We start from the raw sequence: 10,710 nt of genomic DNA on the forward strand, positions 1-10,710 counted from the left end.
TTTTAGTTAACTTTTGGTCCTCTCGAGCTGGAAATATCTTTTTTTTTTTTAGTTAAAATACGCAGATTATGAAGCAGATAATGAATAGGTTGTGTGGCAAATGCGGTAATATCACATCATTCCAATGCCCCTGCCTATAAGTGCTAGTATTGCAGCTCCCTGTGAAGTTCCAGTAGGCACTTTTGACGAGTCCCAGCACGCTCTAATTTAATAACACAATTCCTCGACTGAGGAGTGCATTGCCTCACGGGCTTCGGTGCCTGCGAGAAGTGACACCAATCTCAAAGGTCTCTTCATACAGGGGCTCAGCGCCAACGCGGATGTGAGAAGGAACACGCACAGGGAAGGGGGTGGTGAGATGACTTCTTCTTTTGGGCGTGGCTGCCCCTCGTGTACTCTCCCCCTCTTTGGAGCCCCTGTCTTCCCAGTCAGGAAATGACACTGCGCGTTTATTGTACTTGCTGGGAAGTGGCCCGGACTCCTCAGAGGGGAAAGAAAACATGTGCTTCTCGACAGAACAGAGGCTGTAAAAGGGGGGGGGGGGTAGCCATGTGTGACCTCTGCATAAAGCCTCATGGGGCCACTCTGCTCCCTTAGGGCCCAGAGCCTGCTGTACGTGACAACGCTGGCGTCATCCGCCCAGGTAACTCTTTGGGTGTGTGTGCATGCTGCACAGGTAGACGAGTAAACAAACAGCAGACTTTGGGGTTCAGACGCAGTTTAGTGAGTAACTGCCCGCTGCAAAGATCATGTCTTGGATGCTCGGCGAAGGAAAGACTCGTGCCTACTACTGTGGTCCTGCACTCCAAACAGTGACAAACTGTGCTTAATTTGAGTAAAGTAAAAAAAAAAAAAAAAAAAAAAAGCTGGGCTCTTGCCAGGAGGCCACTGTAGCTTGCACCACATATTGTCGCTGCCAATGACCGTACCAACACAGTCCTGCAAGTGTGAACAGTTCCAACTATTGCAGGCCCCCAAAGCTATAAGAATGGCTTTAGCAACAGGTAATACTCGTTTTTAATGTATATCGAATTAAGAATTACCTATTGTGGTCATCTGCAACTTAGCCAGACATCACCACCTTGTGGCAGACTGTCACAAGTGCCGATGTTGACAATTAAGTGCTGGTGCCGAGCACTGGAAACCACCAGCCCAAATTAAGTGGCTGCTTGCTGTAGAGATCTGTAGGAAACGCCCAAATCAAGGTTTCCAAACGCAGCGAAACAACTCAGAGGGCAAAAAGTATATTCCAACACCCGTGAGATAGTTTAGTGTGTTGAAGGCCGCTCCAGTGTATGTTGTTGGTTTGAATAGCCCACACCTCGCCAAAACGAACCCCACTCGAATCCGAGCCTTGCGTACAGACCAGGAACTACTTCAAGTGTGAGCAAGCACTGACAAATTCGATAGGCCTTGCCTTCAAAATGCGAGGTCTTTGTTATTGCCTTGCCAATGTTTGCTTGTAAAGCATAGTGAAAAATAGAACCCTGCCCCCCCCCAAAAAAAATATATGGCTAATGGCACATTGCATGTGAATGCACCACCTCTTGGAAGGTTTTTATCTTTGTGCAAGTGCATCATGATTCATGTACATGAGTGACCATTTTGAAATAGGTTTTCTGAAAAAGCATCCCAAGATGGCCACCCTTACGTGCACACGCATCTAGCAAAATGCATTTATACACTTCAAATCGCACCAGTAGCTACTTTTGGCTGTTCTTTGTTAAGTTTAATTTGCTGTTCCAAGATAGCCAAGTAGCCCGGTAGCAGTGTGCAGCTGCCAAAACCTTGCAAAAAAGGTACTTTTCTTCTATAGCAAGAAATGTAAAAAGTAGGTGGCAATGGCGAGAAGCAGGAGGTGAAGAAAAGCAAAGGATGAGCAGAGAGGTGTGACCGAGTAACAAAGCAACCAGTTGTGGGTTAATAAGCAGAAGACAAGCAGGAAGGGATGGTAGAGCAATGGAAGAACTGGTGGGGGTGATGCAAAGAAACAAAGGAGTGTGAAGGGGTAGCAGGGTAGAGAAAGAAGTGGAGGAGAGCAACATGTGCATGGGGGGATGTAAAATAAAAGAAGCCAACAAGAAAAGAGGAAAAAAATGCACTTCCATCAACTACTAAGAAAAAAAAGTTGTTTCCAAATTGTAAGCAATGGAAGGATACAACTCAGCCATCAGGAACAGTGTAAAACAGCATTTGCTTCTGAGTAGGTACAAATCCAAGAAGATTAAGAAAAGCCCTTGAACAAGAAGCAATGAAATGAGATTGACTAGAAGGCTAACCAATGATCAGGCATGTGCTGACTCAAAGCCCACTGTACCAAGTATTGTACTGTATTTAATAGGACTTTTGTCCACAGACTGCTAAAGCGGTCGGTAGATGAGATCGAAATAATGAGTGTTCACCACATTCATTACTGAAAAGGAGTCTCCAGTTAGAGTGCCTGCGTGTTAAGCAGCAATCCCAACCCTAGAAAGCAATGAGCTGATCTAGAACCCGGTCAAACTAGTACCAGATTTCCAACATGATGCCCATTCTCACCCGCTTAAAAGCAAACTGTTGTAGCATTTTTAACCCTATTCGTCGAAGCAGAAAGGGGAAAGAAGCTGGTGACTGTGCCTGTTGTGACATGCACATTGAAGTTTAAGATGCAGGTAGATTACTGGTTAATACATCTAGGTCTTCATTACTGTTCAGGTGTAGCACTACCCGAATATAGGTGTGTAGGTACCCGGGAAGGACTGAGGCCCCTTCCGTTGATGTGCTCTGAAGACTTAACCCTAAATATTTTGCGGTCTGCATGAAAAAGTTGACAGCCAAAATGAGAACAGAAAAATATTAGGAATAAGAATATATTCAAAAATCTAAAGTGAGACGCAATACCGCCGGTTCGAGAAATATTGGCGTATTTTATTGTTTTATGCGTGTACAAGAGGCAAATGTGGGAGGTGGCATGGTTAAAACCACTGAACCCATGTGACCTGTAGAGTATAGTGTGAGTCTTCTTTTATTTTTTTTTATTTCAGTTTTACCAATGCGTACAGAAAAGGGCAATTCTAAATTGTGTCTGACGGACTTGATGCAGGAAAGCAAGGGCAATAATGAAAAAATATTTCACAGTGAAAGCAACTTATAATCAGGGGTCCACTAAATGCTGATATGCCAATGCCTGCCGAAACAGTGATGCTACAGAAGTCTTTGGGAATACATTGAAAAAAATACATGAAAAAACTGTTGCTAAATAAGGATTGAAGAAAAAGCCTGTAGAGTTACAAGTGAAGCACGACTATTTTACATTGTCTTATCCCAAAAGTAGAAAAATGCCCCGCAGTTAAGTTTGCAAGAAAAACAAATCTAAATTGCATTTCTCACTGTCCCACAGGCCCCAAACGAGTTTTCACTCAAGACTTGGCTGCCTCTGCTCCATCTCATGGCCATAAACATCTCCCCATCTGCATCCATTTGTTGTTCACGCTCATCAAATGCAAACTTGTACATCATACCACAGACCACCATTCTCTGTACAGTCAGAAAATTTGTCTTGTTTTTATAAATCCACCAGCTTGTCTAATATGTTGGCTTGTTAGCTTACTTAATTTAATTTGACCATTTAAACCTAAAACAAATTCTATCTGTAATATTTTTTCTTTAAAAGAAATCAATTTATCATTGATTTTTTTTTCTTTTTTAACTTTTCCTTAAAAATGATTTCCTCTTTCCACCTCTTCAGTCCACATTATCGAGCACACACAGTCCTTTGCTGGGCAAGACTTGAGTCAGTGTGGGACAGGTATCCTGTCCTCATTCACGGTCTTCGTGGGAGCCTACCTACTTTCTTATAGGCCCTCAACTAGCCATTCGGCTCCTCCTTGAGGGGGGTAAACTAGTCTTCCCAGCCCCCATCCGTCCTCTTAAGCCTTCCACTCCCACAACACCCACCCCGTCTTCAAGTTCTCAACCCTGTCCTGTGTCCTCTCAGGCTTGTGTCCTTTATACTTTGGGCCCTCTGACTTGTCTTCCCCCAATCCTCCCATGTACCCTCTCTTCCCCATGCCCACAGCTTGTCTATCCACTATTGTACTGGGTATTTCCGACCTTCCTTCCCCCTTCAAATGTGGTACCAACTTATACTGCCCGACTGTCTCTGTTCACTTAGGGCCTAACTCTGTGTTCTCAGAACCACTTGTTCTCTTGTTGTCCCATCCTTCTGTGGTAGGTGCTCTTCAATCCTCACAGGAGGTAAGGGGAGCTCTCACCCAACCCTCCTGAGGACGGGTGCCCATGTTTTCCTTTCTTTCCGGCCCTTCTCGGTCATCACTGGGTAAACCTGGCCAGCATTTTGGATTTGCTCCTCCTCTTTTTCACCTGTGGATCTCCTGTCAATCATGGACTACACCTCCTGTTCCCTTCCTCTGCTGAAGGGACATGGATGCAGTTGGCCCCTTGTGTTAGTATATTTGTGTTAATATGACTATTCCTCTTTTCAGGAGACACCATCACTGGTGTGAATGGTATCAATGTGGAAGGCGTGCGACATCGGGACATTGTGGATATCATAAAGGCATCTGGAAACGTCATCAGGTAAAGCTAAAACCGTCCTGGAGTTTTCAGGTTAAAACCGTCCTGGAGTTTTCAGGTTAAAACCGTCCTGGAGTTTTCAGGTTAAAACCGTCCTGGAGTTTTCAGGTTAAAACCGTCCTGGAGTTTTCAGGTTAAGGCTTTCAGGATTTTTCTCCTTGTTTAATGGCTGGAGTCCTCAGGCCATGGCTAGTGGGCCAGATGTACTTCCTTAATGGCTGCCTCGGAGCAAGCAGAGTAAAGGCTCACAGGCTTAAACTACTCAGTGAACAGTCATTCTCCAGCCAAGTCTCTTCAGCCTGATCAGTTATTGAATGGGGGCCCTGGAGTATGTCAAGAGGCGTCCTTGGCTAGGGATGGCAGGTTAACTAGTAATTGCTCAAACAATTGAATTCAATTAGAAAGATCCTCTTCTTTATTTGATGATCCAACAAAAGTTCATTAGAAACATATTCCTGAAGGTTTGTGTTGAGCAAAATCTACATTCCAATATTTAGATCAGATTATACTTTTTATGTCAGCCGACGCGTTTCGTCCTGAACGGACATCAGGGCAAAATTTATATTCATATAGTTAATCCAGCCTTCGATTCCTTAAGTATATGTCTTCAAGAGAAATATTCAATATCCCAATTTCAACTTCACTTGGTCAATTCTTAAAGCGTTCTTTTATTCAATATTTAGAACACCAATTCCATCGTTCCGTGTGTGTTCTCCATCAGCGCGGCCCGATGAATCCTGCCGAGGTGGAACACGGAACGATGGAATTGGTGTTTTTAAATATTGAATAAAAGGACGCTTTAAGAATTGACCAAGTGAAGTTGAAATTGGGGTGGTGGATTGATGTCAGCTACTTTCTTCCTATTTTAACCCAGTCCAGTTGAAACTGAAGAGGCCGGCTCTCAAAAAGGATCAGTGTTCCTTTACTTGACATGTTTCATTTTGACTCTGCTGTCCCAGCTGCTTTTAAGCTGCGTTCTATTAAGCGGTGACCCAGCAGCCCTCTACCTTCTATCGGCTAAGTCTCGTTGCCTCTGGCACGATCCCCAAGCTCTGGCAGTGTTTGGAGTATTTTATGAAGTGCTCACCATGGAAGGCCAATCCCTATGCTTTGGTCTGTGAACTGGGATGTCTATGGACTGAACCTGTTCTTGTGTTAGTCCTGCATTAAGACTGCAATTGTTGGCCAGTGACACAAGATGAAACCTTTTTGGTTGTATCTAGACAACTTTTTGACCACCTGACCTCATTGGTCTGCTGGTTCAATACTGCAAATAAGGGCAGTCATTTGGTCTTCCTGTTATGAGATATCGATCTCTGTTGTGCATTTAAGGTCCATTGCAGCATTTCTTGTAGTTGATTTCTTGGTAGTGGTGTACATTTGTCATTGACGTTGTGTGCATGCTGGATCTCTGCAACTAGAGACCCAATGCGCACACATCTTTGACTCTTGGACGCTTATGTGTAAATATACTCTCTGAATGATGAGAATATTCCCCACAGAATTAAAATGCTTGCCGTGTTATTCATCTTGCAGGTTGGAGACCTTGTACGGCACAGAAATACGACGGACGGAGCTGGAAGCTCGGCTGCAGTATTTGAAGGTAGGAGACAGACCGATCGGGGGCACGTAGCATCTAGCTTTTGGTATGCGGGGCCAGAGCGTCTCGTGTCGGAGTGTCTCTGTTTCATATTGTACTGGGATTATGGGGGAGGCTGCTCTAGTGAAAGGCAAGGCAGGCCATTGTAGAACTTGTCCTGATTTTGTTGTATTGTGTTTAATGATGTATTCTTATTATTTTCTAGCAAACTCTTTACGAAAAATGGGGAGAATACCAATCTTTGATGGTCCAGGAGCAGCGCTTAGTTCATGGTAAGGAGGGGCATCCTGCGCAGGAGACAGACCTATAGTTTTGTGCAGTAGGAAGAGACTTCACTATGGAAGGGGGAGTTCTTGGCTTCTTGCCTACGGTTACGTCTTGAGGGCAGCTACCATACTTCCTATTCAAGGCTTGTTGGTAGGAGGCTTCCTGTGGCAAGGGTGGTTGAGGGCCGACTTCCTAGTTTGTGATTGGATAGGCGGGCTTAATCTATCAGGAATAATCGGCTGTGGGCAGGAGCTTGAGAGAGAGCACGTTCATGTGCCTGGGATGGAATTGGGGATTCATGTGCCGGGGGTTATCGTGGGAAGGGGCGCTCATTGAGCAGAAGTTTGAGTTGAAGGCTTCCTCAGCAGCTGCTAAAGTGGTTAAGCGTCCCAGAGATGTCACAAGAATGTCTTGTTTTCAGACATTGGCTTTCCTCTCACAAATCCATGATTTTAAATGTGATATCCCAGTGAGTCTGAGTGAACTAAACATAAACTCCACATCCCCGAAGACGTTGATGTGCTAACTGAATGCTCAGCCCTGGAATGAGGTGTCCTTGTGGCAGCTATCCATTTATTGTTTTTTCTGTTATTTTATTCAGTGAAATAGTAACACTGGAGCTGTGCAGCGCTTGGAGGGAAGGTTGTAGCTACCACTGTAGGCACTGGAGGTGAGGGCCTTCAGTGAAGAGGAGGCAGAGTTATTTGCAGATGAAGGGGTGAACAGGGGCATTCTGTGCAGAGGCTGGGGTAGCTGGTGCTTCCAGTGGAGAATATGAAATGGGTCTTAGTATAAAGATTTCGAGAATTGGTATGGTAGGGCTATAGGAGAATCCTTTTCAAGCATGTGGGAGTTCAACTCTTTTCTCTTGGTCGACTGTGCCATTTACTAAATCATAGGTACCGTTCTGGTTGACTGCATGTAGTACTCCATGGCCACTCTGGCCTTTTGATCGTTACTGTTGGTTTGTGAAACTAGAATACTAAATAAAAGTTTGTGTTCTCTCCTAGGGATTGTCGCCAAGGATCCGAGCGTCTATGAGACCCTGGAGTCTGTGCGCTCCTGTATCTATGGGACAAGCATCTATGGTGGCCCTGAGTCTTTGAGGCACTTCCTCTCTGCCGGGAGCACGTGCAGCAGTGCTAGCTGCCTCAGCAGTGCCTGCGAGGAGGACCCCTTGTACCAGACTTGCTACTTCGACTCGGTCGACTCCCTGGAGGAGGTCCCTGCTCTCCACTGCAAGGCTAACAGCAGTAACAACCACCCGAACCGGCCCACCCTAATCCGCAGCTCCAGTATGAAGTGTGCTACCAATGGGGGGCCAACACGCACCTGGGATAAGCCGCGAGAGCAGAGTAGCTATGTGGCTCCACCCAGAAAATCCAAGCACAAAAGTTTTCGCAAAAGGCTCCTAAAATTTATCCCTGGACTCAACAGATCTCTGGAAGAGGAGGAAAGCCACTTGTAGGGTGGTGTTTTGAACACTGTGAACCTTCATTGGGGTTGTGTCCGAACCTAAAGTGAGATACGCCTCTCACACAAGGCCTTGGGTTACTTGTCATACGGATTAGGAAAGCTCTTCATATTTCTGTCATCTTCTTCGGAATGAGCCAAATCCCTAACGTTGGCGATCCTCCTATGGGCCTTGGGAGCATGTCTTGTTTATGGACAAAGCCTAAACATGAGTCGAGGAGAACCCTTGTAGGACCATTCGAGATGGTAACTCCTCTTAGTTTTTGGATTGCGCACAGATTCAACCTGAGGAGCGCCCATGTGAAGGGTACAGACCTGCAGATGTGAATCCTTGTTTATTGGCCTAAGGATGGGCCAACCCACAGAGCTTTGTGTACTGAGACCAAAGGGGGGGGGGGGGGGGAGAGACATGTCCGTCCTTCTCTTCCTTTCTAGGCTAAACCCATGGAGGGTGGATCTGGGTACTTTTTTCAGATTTCGCACTGTAGGATTTGTGCGGTCCAAGAAGACAGGCTTGAAAGGCTTGACTGGTGAATTTCTCAAGGTCCTACATGGCTGAGCCCAGACCAGCACTGGTAGGGGTTTACACACGCCTTTCGTACTGTTTGCTCCATTTGTGCTCTAAGCTCAGCCGGATCCCTGAGGCGCAGAGCACCATGAACAGAGAGGAGGGACACCGGCTGGCGGCGAACCCTGGAAGACGTGTGGCTCTGGCAGGGGATTGGTTGAGGCCCATCTCCGTGCGACAAGAAACTTTTCTGTAATGGATCAGCTGTGTATACGGGCCTGGCCAGACTAAGTTATTTATTTATTGTTTTTGTACGTGAGAGAGTGTTTTTCGATATATTTGCTTTTGTTCTTCTGTTTTGTAATGTATGCCTCTCCGGGTGGGTGGAGGTAAGTTCTCTGCCCTCAGAGGGCGGAAAGCGGAAGGAAGTGCGCTCCGGTTGTGCAAGTGTGCTCGTCCGACGCCCCCGCCATTCATACCCTTCGTGCAGTGTCACGCCCTGAGTCTGCTTTTCATTATTTAATTGGAAGCACATCTCCCTTTGAAGGCCGGCGAGGGTCTGAGGGGGCGTTGAGGGCTTTCCAGCCGCGCTGACGAGAATCCCAACCGTTCACTCCTGCGAGCGGCGTCTGTGCTGCAGATGGGGCCAAAAGCTCGTCGGAGGTGGCGGGGGCCGATGGGGGGGGGGGGGGGGCGTAAACCAGGGCGGCAGATGCCCGGAGAAACAGAGTGGTAGCCTTGACACGTGAATAGCTTCCTGTGTCTCCATGGTCCTCGGAACCTTCAGTTAATGCTGTGTTTTTTAATTTAAATTAAGCATCCCTTGTTGTACTGGAAATGGCTATGCAGTGGCTTAGCCGCCACTTGGGAGGCAGCCATGGCGGGGTGCTCAGGGTTGAGTTGAGCCCCCCTGGTGCTGCATGGCAGCCGTCGCTTGACACGTGTGCACGGAACGGGCCTGGTGTAGGACCCCCAAGCAGCTGGGCAGTTTTAGAATACCACTGCACTTTGGGGGATATCAGGGCATGGGTTCGGCTGTTCCACTGCTCGCCTCATACTTTGCACAACGCAACATGTGCCCCTAAATTATACCAGCACGTTCCAAGGATGACAGATGCCCCCGCAGCACGTGTCTTGCCCAACAGGTGCCCCCCACGCCCAGCGAGTGCGCATACACCGCGAGCACTGCCACCAGCACAGCTGAATGTCACGTTGTATGGCATGTCAGCTTGTCTTCGGGCCCGGAAAGAACCACCGTCCCCAAGCTCAGGCTCGAAGTTCAGCGTTTCCTCTCCTCGTGGAGGAATGTGTGACTGGTCCCAAGCAGGGCCCCTCCCCTTTCCTGCCACCAAGAGCCGTGCTGGGCAGCGTGCAGGCTTCAGGCAAAGCCCGGCTGGCTAAAAGCCGTTCAGTGGTCTGGCTTGTCGGATAGAGGTTTAAGTCACGCGGGAGAAGCAGGGAGAAATGGCCTATGCCTCGGGCTTTCAGGGTGGAATTGGGTGAGGGGGGGGGGGGGGCAGTTTTAGACACTTTTTGACACTTTTTCCGTCGTTTGATCGATCAAGCTAGAGTTCTGGCTGTTCGCCTCAAAAGCCGGCAGTGGCCCTGCACTTTTGGAGAGGTCACTGCTTCAAGATGGCGGCTCATACCCCAAGAGCTCAAGTGTGTGTCTAGGAGTGACAAAGTAATGCCATGCTGTGGTGTGTCTGTCAATTTTTGAGCCGGGCAAAAAGTTGCATATGTGCCTATGCTTGTAACATGCAGACTCACCATGATGGAAAATGACGGGGGTTCTTTCGAAGTCTGTGCCTCAGACGGCCAGAGTCCTCTGTGTATCGGGTGCCGAACTCTGTCCTAGCCTTACTGGCCTTCCCATGAAATCTCTTGGTTATCTGTGGACTGGTCTCGCTCTGACTCTGAAATCCACAACTTCCTCCATCATGAAAATCTGCAAGGGGCAATGCGCATGTTTCCCAGTCCCCCGTTTTAAACTTTCAAAACCCTACTACAGTTTGCTGGTCTTGGCAGACAAAGTAATTGCTGGTCCAGGAAAAAAACGAATGCACCCAAAGTGTCTAAAGGTGCATAAAAAAATTCCAGACCAGTCATGGTACTAATTGCTCGACACGTCCTTGTAAAGTATTTTTTTCTGGTGCAGTGTACTTTTTATCAAGGCGTTTGTACCTATTTTTCTCGTCTAACTGGTTGAGCTTCTTTAGAGGTTTTCCACCAAATATACATGGTGCAATAAGTTCCTAGGTTTTAGAGCTGGCACTCCGTAGATTCT

At 47.0% G+C, this 10,710-nt stretch overlaps 1 protein-coding gene across 1 annotated transcript in view; it reads left to right on the forward strand.

Annotated features, from left to right (window-relative positions):
• The window catches only part of TAMALIN (trafficking regulator and scaffold protein tamalin), a 53,067-nt gene extending 44,036 nt beyond the window's left edge, over window positions 1-9,031 (forward strand). The window contains exons 5-8 of the mRNA XM_085600351.1: window positions 4,485-4,578; window positions 6,112-6,178; window positions 6,381-6,447; window positions 7,453-9,031. Of these exons, the coding sequence (XP_085456477.1) occupies window positions 4,485-4,578; window positions 6,112-6,178; window positions 6,381-6,447; window positions 7,453-7,910 (686 nt within the window). The 3' untranslated portion in view covers window positions 7,911-9,031. The remainder of the gene's footprint in view (window positions 1-4,484; window positions 4,579-6,111; window positions 6,179-6,380; window positions 6,448-7,452) is intronic.
• Window positions 9,032-10,710: the final 1,679 nt, after the last annotated feature.

The sequence above is a fragment of the Triturus cristatus genome, chromosome 4_2, assembly GCF_964204655.1.
Source record: "Triturus cristatus chromosome 4_2, aTriCri1.1, whole genome shotgun sequence".
In the NCBI taxonomy this organism is placed as follows: domain Eukaryota; kingdom Metazoa; phylum Chordata; class Amphibia; order Caudata; family Salamandridae; genus Triturus; species Triturus cristatus.